The sequence below is a fragment of the Necator americanus genome, chromosome IV (genome assembly GCF_031761385.1).
Source record: "Necator americanus strain Aroian chromosome IV, whole genome shotgun sequence".
NCBI lineage: Eukaryota > Metazoa > Nematoda > Chromadorea > Rhabditida > Ancylostomatidae > Necator > Necator americanus.
In genome coordinates, this window is record NC_087374.1 from 20,757,750 (window position 1) to 20,777,283 (window position 19,534).

At 41.0% G+C, this 19,534-nt stretch overlaps 1 protein-coding gene across 1 annotated transcript; it reads right to left on the reverse strand.

Annotated features, from left to right (window-relative positions):
- Nucleotides 1-538: 538 nt before the first annotated feature.
- On the reverse strand, nt 539-18,270 carry RB195_002128 (uncharacterized protein; the record flags this gene model as incomplete). The annotated part of the gene is made up of 9 exons (XM_064199226.1): nt 539-642; nt 1,393-1,572; nt 1,657-1,783; nt 1,851-2,012; nt 6,325-6,487; nt 8,399-8,595; nt 16,492-16,584; nt 16,650-16,794; nt 17,897-18,270. 9 exons carry the CDS (start codon nt 18,268-18,270, stop codon nt 539-541), a joined length of 1,545 nt encoding a protein of 514 aa, XP_064055107.1.
- Between the last annotated feature and the right edge of the window lie 1,264 nt (nt 18,271-19,534).

The window sequence follows — 19,534 nt, forward strand, 5'->3', positions numbered from 1 at the left end:
CGCAAAAGGACTGAGACAGAAGAAAATTACGCACACAAACAATATCCTGAGAACTGACGACGTCGGCGCAAAACTTAGAATTCGTAATAAATTTGTGTTTACGTTTGCAGTGAAATGATACTAGCGCATTGAATTTCAAGTTTAATACAATTAAAACAAAGAAAATTCACTTGGAGAAAAGACAAACAAATGAAACATGCCCTGAATGGATGATATTGTCTGGAATATATGCGACGATACGCTTGCGGATTTTGAGAATGATAGCAATGGCGAACAACATCTTCGCGAAAAAAGTAATATTAATGAGAAAAAAAGACAAAAGTAAAAAAAGAAGAAAATGACGTCAAAACATCACAAGACTGGTAAATACATCACACAAAAAAGGGAATCTGAAAGTTCGTAAATCCATCGACAAAGAGGATACATACGGAACACAGCTTCAAAGAAGCGAACTGGCTGGGATTTCTTTCAGCAGTCGACTCCCCGGAATTTTTTGGTTCATTATTGATTTGGCAACTAGCCAAGGTATTCTGCGTGGTCAGCAGCTTGATGCTACTGTCGGAGTGGGCGGTTGAGGTTGTTCATCAACTACCAGTCTGGATTCATCCTCAGCTGGTGGAGTCGCATCTGGATCATGAGCATCTGAAAGAAGATGAGATTTATTTGAAAATTATTGCCTTAGAATCTTGATAGCAACAGTATGAGAACTGCTATAGAACTTGTCCACCATAGGCGATTTTTTTGCCACATGCAAGATATGAAAGTACATTAAGTTAGTACAAACGAAATCTTCCACTTAAAAGAAAGAATTCTATTCTGACTTTTACATACATATGGTACAATTGATGCTGCCAAGTCTAATCGTGCATTGCCAACGGATCAAAGCTGGTACTGTGGAGTTTCGTTAAAAATACGAAATACCCACGCCATCTATTCCAATACATTGACACTTCTACTGGACGACCACATCCATCATTAAGAAGTCCAAGATACACTTGGAAGGATTAGTATCAGAATTAATACCAAAGTCTGACAACTATCCAGTAGCTAAAATGGAAAGGAAACAAACTGTGAAAATCCTAAGGAGGGTAATTCGATAGAAAATGGCACTCCGTAAGACCCCATTTTTTCGCAATAATCCCAACAAAATCGACTTTTCGAAACTCTAGAACTTAGAGCTTAAAACTAGAGCTTTTTATAGAAGAGGGAAAATTTCAATTGAAAGTCCCTATTCATAGTACAATTCCCCTCATTTCTCCATACGAATTTCCTCGAATCAATCCCACATATCTGGATGTGCTGAGCAAACACATCAACACAAACAAATAGTGCAGAAAGGCAAAATATTGCATGGTCGCTCCCAATAAATAAACTAATGGAAATTCGACACACCTAATCTACCATTCAGGTGATTCTGGATCTGAGCCGCTTGTGCTACAGCATCGATTTCGATTGAACCGTCTCGCGGTTCTTCCTTGACCAGCAAATTCGGTGTGACAGAACATGAGCTTTGTTCAGAAGCCGCAGCGGCAGCCGACAATAAAGAAAGTGGGTTGCCGTCGCCAGTGCTAGCTAAAATAGCATAAAATCAAGGAAATCAATCAGAAAGCAATCGAATACATTCCAGCAGCTAGAGATGCACAGCAAAACACTTACTCAAGAAAGACAGTACTCCTTCTAATCCACCGTTAAGCAATGTAGTATCAGCTAGGTGCACACTGCCATCCACTCGGTTCTCAATCATACTCAATGCGGTTTGATCGATAAGCCGCTGCGCCAACATCTACACAAATTCAAAACAAAGAGAGTAACGTGTAGATGCCATTTCTCAGTCGATAAACATTTCTCACTTCTTCCGGTAGGGGAGTGTTCGGTTGACTTCGGGTGGCCGCCGTACGTTGTGGCCGTCTACGGTAAAATTCACTGTCGTCCACGGTCCACACTGCTCCTTTCACATTTTGTTCAACACGTTGGAAGCATTTGTGCAACGATAGGTTGTGTCGCACAGCATTCTAAAATCATACAAAATAACATGATAAGCCTACTCACTTTCGAGAATACCATGCGCTAAAGAGATTTCACTTAAGAATTTTTCCTAGCAAATTCCAACCACAGCACGTTGTGATTGGTTCTCGATATGGAACAAAACAACTACAGGTGACACGCCCCCAGGACCATTCCAAGTCTAGGAATGGGAGACGCCATGAGTGGATATCTCGCATTGAGTAGAAAACATTTTTAGCAAAACTGGACTACTAATATTAAGAAAACGGAACTGGACCACACTGCAACAACGCACCCATGACAGCACGAAGAAAAGCTCCTTTGAACAAAAGAATGCCAAAGTTCGCCATAAACCAGTCTTTTCAACCGTTTTCACGTTTCCAGTAGAATTTTCCGTCAGAAATACACCTAGGACTTTCCAGAAGTAATTCTGACCGTACTAGACTTTGCAACACCTAAAATTTCCGAGCACAAAGGGCTGTGAAGATTGGACGAAAGCATTTGTTTAAATCCATATTAGTGAAACCAATATTTACAGCATAAATCCCACGACTGTCTCCAACTCCACACAAAATCGATAATCCCATTAACATGTTGTCCAACAACATAAACAACAACGCGGCGCCGGCACGCACTTGTGTAAGTGCAAGGCGATTTTTTGCTGCATTGCGCACACGCGTGCGACCCACCGACATACATCAACAGATTGCCAGGGCCCGGCGCAGTTAATGAGATGTCGTAAACAAGCGCTCTTTAACGAGAGAAACCATTTGAGAAGTAGGTAATGGTGGAGTCATTGAATACTCTCTCTATGGTGGTATTTTGGATCCACGAATAGGAAGCAAATGTGGTAAAAATCGAGCTAAAATAACTTTCGTTACCAATTTTAAAGGATTCCGAGTAAATCCACAATGAGGAACTTTGTCCAAATGCAGAACCACAGTGAGCAGTCACTTCGTTCGCTTAACAGCTAAAGCAACAGTTCACACCTTTCCTATTGAGACTGCGCCCTACAAAAAGATGAATATCACTGATATTCATCTTTTTGTAGGGCGCAGTCTCAATAGGAAAAGTAGTACAAAAAATTAAGTACAGTAGAAAAGCAGTACGAAAAATTTGACATAATGAAAGTCGCAAAAAAAATGTAACATACCAATTGTACCAGTTTTGATCTTACTACATTTCCAAATTATTTTTCATCACTTAAAGGCATCACCCCACGAATCTGGTGTGGTATGGATTTCCGATGGACAAACTCCTTAGGGGTTCGTAGATTGCGGGATCAGGGTTGGTTCAGTTCATCTCTCTATAATCGTAGTAAAAAAAAAGCGTGAAAGATTCAGTTTTTCACGACGATTTCAGTTGCAACGCTCCACTTTTGAACGCGCGCCGCATCCAGCTGCGCAGCGATCAAGTTCTCCTCGTCTGCTTATTCAAGTGAAACCTATGAATAGGTAGCTGAGAGTACCAAAACGTATACAGAGAGTAGCGTTCTAACGTTTCTCGTAGTAACCAGAGCGGTTCCCACGCAGTTTTTTAGGATGATTAGGGAGAGGTGAGCGAACCATCCCTGATCCCGCAATATACAGTTCCATCTCTAGCTTTTGCGGTGGATTCTCTCACCATGTCAGATTCGTGGTATGCTGCCTTTAACTGGAAGTGCCACGCAAAGAAAATTTGTTTTGCGCGCTGCGATGTATTGTGGTTGTCGTTGTTGCAAGTTGACTACGATGATCGTTTGTTAGAAACCAGAATAAAAGGAAACATTTATTCTGGAGTGATTTAGACATTTTTGTCGACGCCTTTTGTGTGAGTTGATACGAAAAAAAAAAGTAAAAACAATAATTCCGCAACATTCAAACATTTCTTTTCATTTGAAGAAAGATTTCGAGAAGCATTTCTCTCAAAGAATAAATCTTCTATCCGCTGAAAACCAACGATGTAATCGGTTGTTGAGGCTGCGTATCCCAGTTCCTTGTCAATCAAAATCTTAAGCTGATCCCCGCCAAACTATATGTCTACTCTTCCTCCTCCTTCACGTCTTCGCCGAAACACACTAACGCTGGCCTCAATTTGCAAAATGAGGGCGTGAAAAAACGAGCCGGTCGTTGCATGCGAAGACGGTTTGTTGACAGAGAACACCGCCGACCTGCTGTTGAGAGCCGCACAAACGTTGACTCCAACAATCGCTTCGTCGTACGCTTATTGCGTACAGCGTAAATTGTCGTGAACAGGTCATGACATTCATCGAACAACAGCCGCGACAGCGAAAGGCCCTTTTTCTGCACCTATGCGCGTTTGGAAAAGGATGCGATGGATGACACATCACTGGAATTATCGGAGTGCATTTTTTGTGTACGTTCAGTTTATTAGATGAAAATCGTGATAAAAAAGAAGACCAGACATTAAAGGCATCACCCCACGAATCTGGGTGGTACGGATTTTAGGTGGAGTATTCGTATACGGGATAGTAGATTATGGAGAGGAGGGTGATTCCGTCCATTTCTTCCTAATTGCCGTAGAAAACGGCCCGGAAGATGCGCGCGTGCACAAGGCTGGCGCGGTCCAGTCGAACTCCTTGTAGAAAATAGTGCGCCGGAACGCTCGGAGCCGTATCTTCCGGGCCGTTTTTTTACGGCAATTAGGAAGAAATGATCCCCCTCTCCATAATCTGGTATCCCGTATATGAATACTCCACCTAAAATCCGTACCACCTCAGATTCGTGGAGTGATGCCTTTAAATCACTGAATTGTTGACGAGAATGGTCAAAAAGTGGACAAGGCAACTGCAAAGCCACCTACAGACAGTTAAAAAAGAAACTGTATGCGCGCTTTGTCACGACCCTACAACAACGAATTTGCTAAAACTTAGATGGGGGACTTACATGGGAATGAGGACTGCGGGGATATTTACCACCATATTTTAATTTTTATTTTATTGTCATTATTAATTTATTGCCTATCGGATAAAAAAATATCATAAATTTACACTGCATCTGCTTACGCTAACCATTAAATGTTTGGATGGAATAATTATAAACCTGCAAATTTAGAGTTCTGATTCATATCCAAGATTGCGATAAAGTTCACAATGATCTAGAAGCGTTGTAAATTAATTTTTTGCTCTAGCCAACAAATCTCCTTCAGAATCTGTCCATGCCCCAAGCTAATGGCTGCACCAAGCCCAACAACCAATCAAATCTCCTTGGGATCAAGGAATTAAATGTACACATGACACGTATACTTCGTATCAATCGATTCCTGTAACTCAGCACGAAAAATGACATTTCTAAACCAAAACGAGGGAAATCAAGGCCATTAGTGCAGAGTATAAAGTCGCAGTGAAATAAACCAACCTAGCAAGAGCTAAACGACTGATCATTTCTCAAGGAAATCTCTACTTCAAAGTCCCATACCCGAGGACTTCTCGGGTAATTCACCTGATCCAGCAATGCGGACATCTACGGCTGACGAACGAGAAGGTGTCTATTCAGAGTTGAATCATTTATTTAATCAACTTTGGTCATGATAAAGTGTCATGGTGAGAACCACAGCTGGTTGCCTAAAGTCCTTAGAAGAAGTGGTAAAGAAATCCTTCACTATAATGATCTCATTCCAGGGAAATAACTGCGAACATAATTTTTTCTTTTTTTTAGAGGTAAATCCTTGAAAGTTCATGGTTTTTGATCGAATTCCTCTTTTTAGATCCGGTAGCTGTAATCATCGCCGGAATATGCAGGTCTTTCCACTTCCCCCAATTAAGTAACAACTTCGATCGTTCTTTGCTCAGGAGACATCGAGGCCGCCAGGATAAGCATGCTCTTCTGTGGAACAAACAACACAAACGTCGAAGCAATCAATGAACATTGAGCATTGGGGTAAAGTTGCAGGAAAACAACACGGAAGCTAAATTGAATTTATGCGAGATGCACGTCCCTGTTCCAATATCTTCAAATACGATAAGATAATACTTATCAAAAGTGCAGAGCTTGCAGGAAAAAAGTTATAATATGCGTAGTTGCAGCATGCAGAAAATGATAGTGCCGCACACAACATGTACTCCTGCATATTTTACAGCACAGCTGCCATCCCTCAGCATACTTGTTTAGACGCTTTAGAAAAAGCACGAACACTACGCTGCTGGAATTCCAAGAAGTCTGAGCGCAGGCAATCCGTTGTCATGAAAACAATAAATGAGCGCCACTCATGTGATTCATACGACAACAGATAAGAATAGCACTGAGGACAAATGGGAAGGTGTGTAAATGATATTAAATGTAGGTATAAACAAATAGAACAAATGACAAAATACTACAGTACCTTCCATGTGGCTGCGTTTCTTCTAAAGTACGCAAACGTCTCTGTGAACCATGTGTAGATCTCGTTAAGGGTTAATTGACATTCCGGTGATTCCATGATCGCTTGTCGTATAAGCGATGCGTAGGTATACGGTGGGCGAACATCGTTTGTACGGTAAAAATCTCTGCAATTAAGAAATGCTGATTTTTCCTAGAATATTCTTATTTTGCAAATAGAGATTTCGAACTCGAATTTCCCCCAAACGGCTCAAATGAAACTTGTGATGACGTAAGAGAGATGAGCCAACCTTAACGCAGATTATCGCGACACATTTGAAGAAAACACATATAATATAGTGACCTTCAACCCAAAGATTCATAGGATTTTAGGGGTTAGTCAGAGGTCAAGCTCACAGTTTGACTAACTGCCCACCCGTTTGCCGCGTTAATGATAATGTGTGTGAATGTGGTTGTAAGCATATAGTTGTTATCTCAAGCTGATTGCAACTATCCTGCAGGGATCTTTCATGTGTGTAAGCACGTATCACGATTCGGTTAGGTTCTACAGCATATCAGTCTTTTCTTTAATTTTCAGCGCAGCGCATCCGCCTTTGCGTCGTTCCTCCAGCGCGATGGTAGTTGTACGTGGTGGTTCATTAACAAATGTCAGCGAGCGAAAAACCAGTACCGCACTGGGTTGATCAGGATCATCGGCGACGTAATGGTCCTAACCAGAGACAATCAGCTGATTAAGTTTAAAGGAAAGTTATTTTTTTACTGTAAACCGTTTCATAAACCTCTTCTTTAAAAGTGAAGAAGTAGGACGATTCTATCATAAACAAGGAGACCATGAATTCCACGGCATCCATTTTCTCTCATTGCATTCATCACTCCACCCAAAGTTCTTGAGCGTCTGTCTCATCTAAGACTTAAGTTTCTCATATAGATTATATTCTTTATGCTTCAAGTTCTAACAAGATAAGTAAAAAGATATTTGATATAAATTCACATCTGACACACAAAGTCAGCTGTTTTTGTTGGTAGCCGTAACAAAAAAACCAAATGTAATTTAGAACAAAAAAAAATTGAGCGGATAAATGAATACTCTCAAGTTATAGCTGGCTACCAAGACTGATGATACAAAACAACATCGAAAGCTGCGGGAAGATGGAGTTTGCGTCACAGGGCATTACGCAGTATGTTGCCTATTTTCAAAGAACACTCAACTAATGAATTACAGCTTTGACGCCATTATGCCACAATAAACACAAGGATTTTAAATCTCCTGCGGATTTATATACATTTCAAGTAGGCACCTCTTCAAGCAAAATTAATTTTTCAAATTCTTCAGTGAAAATATTAAGAAAAACAAAAACCACATATAGGGAAATCAAATTCTCCCACGTCCAAAGAAAAAGCCGTTTTATACTCACGTAGAACATGTAGGACCTATCTACACAAGGGACACAACTATCTACAACAAAAAAAAACCGAATTCTCTCATCTCAAAATACGAGTCCATGACTACATTGTGTCGTACGCCGTCCAATGACTCAAACTCGGTGAAAAGCAAAAAAAAAAAGCGAAGCTCTCAAGCGTCCAGACATTGTTCGTTAAAGAGGTGTGAATCAGATGGCAACGCGAGGACACTCACCTCATCAACGTGACACCAATCCAGTTCACACGGCTGCTTTTCTTGAGCCATAAATTTCAGTCTCTGCATTCACATTAACTCGCTTAAGACAACAATGTTCGCCATTAGTGACGTGCGCGAGTGAGAAGACATGTCACAACGCGACGTCGCATCGTTCGCTTTTCGTTACATACCGCTTGATGAAACATCAACAAAGATACAATAGCCGATGGTAAGCGAAGCAAAAGGAGATGATGCGCGAAATGTTACACATCGAGCGTTGTTCGCAGGTTTTGCGCGTTCTTACGTTTACAAAATACTACGGTAATGAATGAGTACGTAGCTGTACGAACGCAAAACAAAAACTCTAATATACAAATGATCGGTTGAAAAGCTACAAACTACCGTTCTTTCAAGAGAAGTAAAAAGAACAATGGGAAGAAAATATGGGGTACTTCCTTACCTATTCCGAGCAATATCTGCAGAGATAGGAAGCACGGATTTGTCTGAGATGCGACTTCTCCTCGGCACAAAGGGTTTCTGAGATTGTGGGTCACCAGAATTCGGAGAACCTTCGGAGGAAACCACCGAGGGTGCCGGTATCGACATCGGCGTGGTGGCGGCTTCCGAAATTGACAACGAGACGGAAGGCAGGGATGACTGAAAGTAAAGCGACTGGATTTCATTCTATATGGAAAATTGACTGTAGATTTTCCCAAATGATGAGAGAAAAAAAAGAAGTCATAAAAACAATCTCAACGCAGGATCAAGCAATTTCTCAGAACTACGTTTCCAAGAGGAAAAGTCGGAATTTCTAAATGGAAATAAGATTTTACAGTCTGAATTTCAAGATAAAAAAAGGAAGCAAAAAAATTATGACCTAGTCATAAAAACTTGAGGAAATTTCAACACAAAGATTCACAGAAAAAAACTACGGTAAACGGAAATAGATAGACTGCTGAGAAAAGATCTTTGTTTTGATTATGGCAGTATAGTGAGTGATAAAGAGCATCAACTACTCGTTACCCCCTTTTGGAACTTATCTCGTCCACGTTGAAAAATGCTCTCACTAGGAATCCTGTAGAAAGGTGCTAACAAGATTTCAGATAGCAAACCGTGAAAAAGGTTAGAAGATGGAAATTACAGTAATGCGAACAAGATGAGGGAGCATGAGAACAAACCATTCCAATGCCAACATCATTGTTAATAAAACGATGTCACTATATTTAATTCATAATTATTTCACTGAGAGAAAATATACTGTTTTCCTCGCAACTACAAAAAAATTTCAGCTCTTCTCAGATTCTGGAACAATAAGCTGCAACTACATTCAATAAAATTATAATAGAACGCACTATACGGCAGACTTGTGTTTAGCAGCGTATGTATCGCGCGCCAGTAAATTCTCTCGCTGCACATCTTATTATTATCACCAAACAAAACGTACGAAAATAAATCAAAATCAGACGATGTACTAGCGTTGACCGCTGAATAAAGTAGCGTTTTCGTTCTAAGGACACACTACTGCTTGCATGAGTGCTGAAAACTGTCCTGTTGCTATTTGCAACGTTTAGAATAGTTTCACATGCTTAAAACACTGCTGCACTTGAGTTAAATTTAAGGAATTTGGAGTGACGTCATTCCCGATCCGAAACCCCCGTTCCGAAAACGCATAACTAGAATTCGATCAAACACGCACATGCATCTCTGTTCGTGTCCGCCAGTGACCCAATTGATCTATCTCAAAACAGTTCGCCTCTTAGCGAATTCCACTTCCCACTACCAAAAACATAGCCCTCTCTACAGACAGACGCACTGTAAGCAAAAGAACACGTTCTAGAAGGGAAAGAGGTCAGAACTCTACCGGATTGGCCCAGCCGGCTGCAACTCACGTCAACAATGCGCATCAGCTGACGTTGTTGTTGTTGTGGGTGTACATGCTGTTTTTGTTGTTGCTTCTGTTGTATACATATGTTGGCAGTGTGCCAAAACTGTTGACGTCAGTAGTTTGTCTCAGGCGTGTTTCAATTTATAACAATCAAACACATACAAATCCGGCAATGACCAAATCTTGAAAGAAGAAGAAAACATTAACTCCATGGAACTCTCAATATACATAATGTTATATGTGGTAGAGTACAGTTTCGAACCGTTATCTAATTAGCCGTTTCTAGCTGTTTATCGTAACCGGGCAATAAGGATAAACCTAAATGTCAAAGCCCTTATGTAGATCTCAATAAACAATGCTCCTCGCTACTAGTTTAGAAATCGGAGAAAATTCTCAAAACGGAGTTGTTCTCTGTATTCGGTGAAGATAAGGGACGGATTTCTGACGAGCAGAGCAGAAATGAAAAACTCGCTCCAGAAATGTGGGGATCAGAAAACGTACGAAAATCCTGAGGACTAAGTCGGAACGAAACAGCCATCTCGACGATGTCAGCAATATCCAACAAGGCGACTGTGAACTCTAAATATTTACTTAGTTTCTTTTTCAAATCCCGAGTTCGTATTGGTGAACACCATGTCAAAAACTTGGTATGGAAAATGTTGAGATTCTACATGGTTAAATAGACGTCATCGGAAGAGTCTTTGCATGTAACTTAAAGGCATCACCCCACGAATCTGAGGTGGTGCGGGTTCCAGGGGGGTTATGCCTAAACGGGGTTATAGACTATGGGGAGGAGGGTAATTCCGTCCATTTCTTCCTAATTGATGTGAAAAACGGCCCGGAAGATGCGGCTTCGAGCGTTCCGGGGCGCTATTTTCCACAACGAGTTCGATTGGAGCGCGCAAGCCTTGTGCGCGTGCCGCATCTTCCTGGCCGTTTTTTACGGCAATTAGGAAGAAATAGACGGAATCACCCTCCTCTCCACAAACTACAACGCAGTATATGCACCCACCAGAAGCCCGCACCACTCCAGGCAGCATACCACGAATCTGAGGTGGTGCAGATTTCAGGTGCAATATTTGTATAGTATATAGTAGATTATAGATAGTAGATTATGGAAAGTGGTGTGATTCCGTCCATTTCTTCCTAATCGCCGTAAAAAACGGCCTGAAAGATGCGCGCGTGCACAAGGTTGGCGCGCTCCAATCGAACTCCTTGTGGAAGAAAGTGCGCCGGAACGCTCGAAGCCGTACTGTTCGGGCCGTTTTCTACTACAATTAGGAAGAAATGGACGGAGTCACCCTTCTCTCAGTAATCTATGATCCCGTACACAAATACTCCACCGGAAATCCGTACCACTCCAGATTCGTGGGGTGATGCCTTCAATCCTCCTGGCCCTCTGATTCTAGGATTTCCGTAGCTTTTTCATTTTTTAGTTGCGCTTGTTGCGAAATGCATACATTCTGATTTCGGCAACTTGGAAGAAGCTCCAATTAGATTAATTTTGCGTCTTGATACATGCTAAAAAGAATCAATTCTCAGCTTTGCGACATTTGCAGGATCACAATCGGAAAGTGAAGATAGGATGACATTTGTTACCCATCAAAAAATGAGGCAGACTACAATGGCTTGAAAACATTGGAAAAGGATGGAACAAGACCAAGGGAATATCGACAGCAGTTTTGCAAGTTAACAAGATTTTTTTCTTCCTGATATATTTGATTTTGCATAGTTAGTAGAGCGTTCACATGACAACATAAATGTGTAAATTTCCTGTCCTACTAAACCTAAGAAAATGTTTCGATAACAACCTTAATCACTATACAACCATCATTGCGCAGCTCTAATTTCTGGGATTTCAGCAAATTTCAGCATTCCACAGTGCGGAATATCTTTTCGCCACACCCTTATGCAGAAAGTTGTGCGTTCCTGACTCGTTGCCAACACGATTCTTTTATCACTACTTCACAGTTCGTCTTGTGTTGTCGCGACAGTGTGTTATTTACACAATCAGATGTATCATGTGAGTAACGTCGGTGTATCGTATGTTGTACACATCAGACACCTTGTGACGGGACTGACCGACACCACTGAGTGACTGACACAATGTGCTGCACTTTTGCTGCTATCGTCATGACGCCATCAATACAACATTAACGATCAAAAATGAAACAATGTCTCGATCAGCGACACACGACAGTGCCTTCCGTATCAGCGGAACGTTCCATTGACATTTTGGTAAAAACGGAGGAAAGAAAACGAAGTCATTACAGGTGTTTACGTTCGTGCTATCATAGATGGAAGTCAGTCATTTTATTAGGATAATCCCTAAGATTCTGACACGATTAGATTGAAGTAGTTAGTAGCGAACTCTGCTTTCTAAACGTCACATATCGTCGTCACATATAATCACTGTGAAAAAACTTGAATTTCACCAATCCCGCCCTGTTTCAAGAATTACAAGAATTGAAGCAGGATAACGTAACTACCGAGATTAGGAAATGCTGCGAAAATACCTCAGAAATGCCTATTGTAGGCTGTTTTGTTTTCATGAACAATGAATGTTCACTCTAAATTCCCGATGTTTACATCTGTTCTCTATGTACAACTGAAATCGGAGATTCCTGCAGAGAAACAGGAAATGCAGCACTATGCGGCAGAATGCTATTTATATGTGCATTTCTAGTTGTCATGATTTGGTTGACATGGTTGAACTGAGAGTAGCAAAAAGTTCAGTTAACGAGTTTGTGCATATTTTTCCGAAGCACATGGATGTTATTTTCTCGCAAAGCCCTCAATCAATACGATCGTTCTCAGTGAAGAAAGAGATCGCTGCTTTGTTTCAACTGGTCAACAACAACAATCTGGAATGCGGCATTTATCACGTCTGCAAAACCCACAAGGGAAAGCACCGTTCGCAAAAAAAAAGAAAACAGCTCGAGTAATGCAATATATTCCAATATATTCGATTGTGTTGTGCATTTAGCATCTTCATCTACGAACATAAAATTAGTGTAAAACAAATGCTTCATTAAACAAAGGTGTCCATCTACATACGTACCGTATTCGATTCTTGACAAAATCATATGAATGCTGCTATCCCAAAGCATTCAATTCAAGATAACAGCATACATATGACCGAAATTAAATAATCACAAACAAATTGCTAAAAACGATGTGTTGATATCAGTAAACACCGGAGGATATCTCTTTTTTGTGGGTGTTGGTGAATGCTATCAGAGAGCTGCGCATGGATATATATATATATATATATATATATATGCAAACATTTTTGTTTGAATTTCGTCTGCGTTTTTGCATTGCTTTCAAAAAAAAAATCATTCTGAACCATAGACTATCCGGTAACCCCGAAGCAGTAACGCCTGGAACTGCAAACTAGACAAATTTAGGTTCTGCCCGATCACTTATGCATTTGTACTATTCCGCGATGTCGTCAACGTAACATAACGCCATTTTCTGTATCCGCATGGTTAGCGTAGCGGAATTCGCCAAAATAGGCCACAACACATAAAACTGACACATATTCACGCCGTAACGATCCTCGTGACGATGAAAGTGGTAGACGCTTAGAAGTGACGTAAATGTTTTACTCATCATCATCTACAGATGCCGATTTCCTTATTCGGATACAAATTGCGGGGAATTGTTACGATATGGAACGCGGTTTTTAAGCCTTCGTACATTTGCGTGTGGCAAACATTCCAGAACACAAAACTGGACGAAAAGCAGCTGTTCATTCGTTATACCATTGGAATAACAGCTTTTCCAATTAATGCCAGTAGATTTAAATGCGATATGGCAAAACCCCTATTTATTTGGTAAGGTTAATTCCACGCGTTTACGACCACTGAAAAAAATGGACTTCGAATCTTTTATACGGCGGCTCTGAAGGTTAAATGGTTGATATTGTCATCATATTCAAAAGATTTCCAAGCACAATCATGCAAGATAGCTGGTAGATAGTACAAAGGATGAAGGTCCGAACTCCATTGTCATGCGCCAAAATCGTCGTCTGACGAAGAAGAGGAGCCTGACTGAGAGGGTCGAAATGATGTGCCAATTTAAATACGTGTCTCACTCCCAACGCTTTGAGCTAATGCAACACTTCATACACAACGATGGATACTTATTTTTATAAGAACAAGTATCTCCAACTGTAATTTACTGTCTTAATCAATACCTAATGTGCGGATGCTGCGCAATAATCAGGCGCTTCCATTCAGTTCGTCTCATCACCGAACTCCATAAGTTGTCATTCGACTCAACAAGTTATTCCAGTGCAATGCACTAGTCAGTAATGAATAGCATAACCAAACGCTTCCGTGAGACACCATCACTTCTGTTTACACGTAATGTTTCGCAACCGTTTGTCACAACAGACCCATGCCCGAACAACGTGTAACTGCCAACTTAACGATCACTGCTGCCGTTCTTGCTCCGGCTGCTGTATGTCAGCATTGCTGTTGACGTACATTACGCAATGTACTCTGGTGGGCGCCGCCATTCGTTCGTTCATTGCCAATCGTCACCATGCTTGTTTGCCGAAGTCGGTGCTGTCGCAGCTGCTGTTCTCATCACTTACATTCATTCACGTACATACACACATGCATACATACATCCGTACACAGCCTCAAAGTGCATGCCACGGATTGCTGCACAAGGCCTCCTCCTGCTATGGACGCCAGTCATCTACCACACTGGATCGATGTCGAAGTCCATGACGCCAAACAGCAGTCACCGCCACTGCATCTGATGCCGATGTTGGTTCGGGAAATCGGGAAGCGTTGATAAACACTGAGGCTACCATGTCTAATGGCGCGCTACTGTATCACAATCTAAGTCGAAGCGGTATAGAAAAGGCTAAGAGGAGCGAAGAATACCCAATAAATAGAATGATAGAAATGAGAAGTCTTGGGTACACAAAAGCTCCTTTTCTCCTGTTTGAGGTTCCCGAAAGGTGGCGGGGCAAAGAATTTCACAAATTCTTAGAAGCGTGTTCTAGATTCGTTGACTTCAAGGATCAACGACCATTTATATGTAATTAAAAGGATATAAACACAGAGTTAATCACATATTGTTCATCGGGACCGATTGTGTAATCTTAAGACATAATGTTGAGCCATCTACTACAGAATAATAGATGTCAAAAACTGATTTCCAAATTACAACTGTAAACGTAAGAGTGACGGTAAGAGTGACACTTCGCACCAAATTGATGTAATTGATATGGCACGGTAGTTTTACCACAACCATCTCAGATAATTAGCCGAAAGCCCCTGGAATCCATTATACAGAGATGAATACTTCTCCGATATATTTACTGGACTGGACTATATTTACTATTTACTACTCAACTGGACTCCCTATCGACTGCGTCACTCTGGACGCGATAAGAACCAGAGATCAGCTTAGTACGAACTTGGCATCTTCAAAACTGATGGATTTTCATTTATCCTACACAGGGGTTGGCAGGCTACACTAAAAACATACTCCAGCGAAACTTGCAGAATTGACGACTGCAGAAGCTGTGTAGTCCTGGGGGTTCACATGTGAAAGTGTGGGTACCGCTAGTACCTGTAAGATTGCGGTTCATCCAGTCCACTGCTAACAACCATCCTATTCCTGACCGATCAATAACAAGTTCAAGCAACTTCTCGCCGCTATGTTTTGTTTATCTGCCGCATCGATCGCCCGTGTAAACAGACGGACAGATCGGCCGGCACAAACGAAAAAAGTGCAGCACTGGTACAAGGCACCACTCGTCAATATGTATGATTTGCACGTACAATGACAGCCTCCGATTAAAAAAATCACGACTGGCAAAAACGATATTGTACCAGCGATCGCTGAACAAAACTTATAATCAAGCAATAGGTTCTGTTCCACGATTACCATCATTCATTTGCAGAATTATTTTTGAAAAAAAAAGAGGAAAGAGATAAGGAAGGAAGAGCACGTCAATGGAAGAAGAAGCAAAACAGCAATATCAAGAACCCACATTACGCCACGGTTCAATTGCTTCGTACAAACTGAACGCTATTATATTAACTGTGAACAAAATCAATATAAAGAGGGTTGACCTAAAAGAGATTCAAGAATAAAGTCCCTAAGAACTTTCTGATGTATTATCAACAAAAATTCGACACTCAAGCACTACGTGACAATATTTCAAGAGCTATTAGTCTGTATTAGGCTGTCAGTTACGATACAATGCGACTAGATTTTCTACCTTCAGCAAGTACACTTCCGAACAACGGTTGCTGATCGCTCAAAAGTGAGAGAGAAATGACGTGAGAGAACAGAATAGATTAGTGTTCAGGAAACAAGAAATGCTGAGGCGCTGAAAGCTAAAGGAACTGCTCTGCTCTAACGTACCGTTATATGAACTTTGGTTCCATGAGCACTGCAGCGCAAATACTTTTGACTTCATGCAAAATCGTGCACGAAAGGGCAACCCAAGAGCAAGCGTAACTATTTGCAAGGGCAAATGATTTTGAAAACCAACAGCAACACTACGACAAAGGGCAGAATAACAAGAACGACGAAAAGACAGCAATAACTTATCAAAGCAGCATCTTGCGCTATCTCTCACTGGTCCAAGTATTAAAAATGCATCTCATGAAATCAGAAAATACCCGGAAACAAACCTGAACTGCAGCCGATTGTGTGGAAAGCGAGGAAATCGCTGAGAATGCAGGTTCCTGTTTTGGAGACAACAATGGCGATGTGTTACTCTCAATCTAAACAACAAATAAAAATCAAAATAATAGCAACAAACGGCTGTGCAATTCTCCCCAGCGTTTACCTTGCCGATAGTTGGCGTCGTGGTGTCGGGCGATTGTTTCATATGCAAGTGCTGCATCATCGCTTGCAACCGGTTACGTTCCTTTGTTAAGCGATGCTCGAGGCTATCGACCAATTCGACTTGCACGCGCATATCGGAGGTAGATCTAAGGCAAGCCATTAATGATATAGGATCCGAAACAAGAAATGTAGCTGTAAATAAGATTTTCATTTAGTGCCATTTACTAATAATACTAGTGCCAGTGGAAAAGTCGTGACCGATAGGAATAAAAAAAATAACATATACACCACAGCCAAGACTCTTTCTGCACTATTACTATTCATATCAAGGTTACTGAGAATCAAATGAGCAAAAAAGTAGTTCTGCTCGGCGTTCCCGATCCAACGAGCAACTATGAAGAATTCCCAGTCGGTGTTATAAATGTGTCAGACTTCAGGTTCACTATGAGTCATGTCGCCACACTTTTGGACACCACTCGAAAACAATGAAGTGATAAGGTTTGTGAACTAAAAAAGTATTTTTAAAAAACTGTAGAGGATGTTGTGCAAATAGGTAACTAATTCCGTATGAGGAAATTGCGAGATACAATATGCGATAAAGCAATTCTGTAAGAACAAAGCGACGATTCACTTAGGCAAACTGATAAGTATAAACTGCGAACTTTAAAATCTATATAAAGCATGCTCAAAATGTCAGGTTTTAGATAACTGGGTAAGCAGTTGAACTTATTTCTTCTTCTTCCGCATAAAATTAAGATTTATTGCATCTTATTCTTAACGAATTGAATGTTGAAATGAAACGAATTTAAAGACTGCTTTCTTAGAGTAGTAATTAGTGAAGTCAGATACACATGGCTGTCAGAAATATTTTTCTCTCATTGGAAAAGCATTATTTATTTGTAGTGATCATATCACCTGTGTCGTCCAGCTCTGTAATGGAAAAAAATGGAAGAAAACAAGAATAAGAATGAGAACGTATCGCGAAGGTATTAAAGGAAAGGTAAATGAAATCGAAACCCATAAAAGTAACTTCTCTGTACAATTAACAGGCTAAGACAATAATTCTGTTGAATACAGAAAAATACGTAAGACTAGTACTAAATCTGATTGTACAGAATATGAAACATCTCTTTAAATGGATATAGAACGGCGAGAGTCTGTCTACTGCATCTAGGATGATGCTACTAGGCTATGAAGGAAAAAAATGTGCACTGAAAGAAAAGTATAAACATAGGGAAGATTGCTTACCTTTCGTTGAAAGTGTGTGCTTGTGATAAATGACTAAGGAATACAGCTAGATTCTCACAAGGATGATTACATTCAGGCCAGGCACAAAGGTTGTGCTGCCATAATGGATGTGTCATGGATGTTCCGGGCAGACAGCCTAAATCTAGCGGATTCGGCAGTCCAGGTAAGATTGGCGGTAGGCCAAGAAGCGGCAACATTTGTTGGAATAGCCGATTGGCATCCTGAGTGATCGTCTGATTAAGGTTCAGTTGATGATTGAATAGGTTAGCATTGGGACGAAGTTGATTCTGTAGGCGCTCCTGGATGGCGAGCATAAGCAAATTCTCTGTAGCACCAGTTGGATCCGCAGGAGGCCGTTGAGCCTCTGACAGCATACTCGGCACGGGCGAGTCTTCCTAAATGATCTTCGACATTTTGTTTGCCGATAAGGGAAGTGCAAGTTGATAAGAAGCCATAGAGGAGGCGGGAAACAATTTGTGGTAAACACAAACAAGTGCTATAGTGCGGATTTAGTTCGTAGGCCTTGCGAATGTGATAGGAATTTGAGGTCTGTCTTAGTAAGATTATTTCTAGAGCGGCATATCTTAAAAGTTTTTGCTTGAGACACATGACAGTCACAAGCACCCAATGCTAGATTTCAAAGGAATTTCCGGCTATAAAAAGGTGAAAAGCAGGATTGTCTATTGGGAGAACGCACTACATGTCAGATCGAATGAGCACACACTACGTATCAACACAGAACAAAGCTACATCATCAAAGGAAGCTCTTTGCATGCACCGCTAATTCAAAGGGTAGCAATAGATTATAATTTGTCCAATCCGTCACTCTTGTAAAGAAATATACCCCTTACGTTCTTTCGAAAAAAGATGGTCTCAATTCCCCAAGATTGTACAGTATACCGAAACGACAAATAATCGGTATCTGGTCTGTTCAGATCACTTCAAATTCATTTTTCAGTAAGTTAGTACGATAAGATAGACAATGTGAGACACCGTGAAAGAAAAAATGTGAAATAAATTTGCTCAAGGAACAGATGATTCTGTTCTAAAGCCAATGGCAAGTGAGTATGGTTCGTCATAACAACAAGTGCGTTTACATAATGATCTAGCTATTTATACTAAGGTCTACTAGGTGATGTAAAAAATTTTGGGACTACCACTGTACGGACAGATGCTCCTTTCATACTCCAGTTGTAGCTGCAAGACCTCAAAACTTCTTGAGGCATAGTTCTAGAACTGGGAGGTTCATAAATTCAGCAGGGATGCGGCCAGGAAACAAATGGGGATAGAACCTGAATTTTTGCAAACGCCTGGATCCAATACTGTACCGTCTCAGTGGTAGAATAATAGAGTATGGTTTATAGCGGGCGTTAGTGATTGAAGCAAGCCTGTTTACACCGTCAGGCATCACCTAACGACAACAAACAAACAAAAACAACCCTCACGGACCAGCATTGTGGTGGTAAACAGTAAACAAGAAAACAAGCGAAGCGCCGAAAACGGCGAGCGCGAGCGAATGACGGGCGCGAATGCGGACCTGGCGCAAAATCAAGATCTTCGACGCCTTCTGCGGAGGAGGAAGGTAATGTGAGTGGCATGTATGTGCTGATATATGTGTACGTATGTATGTATGTGTGT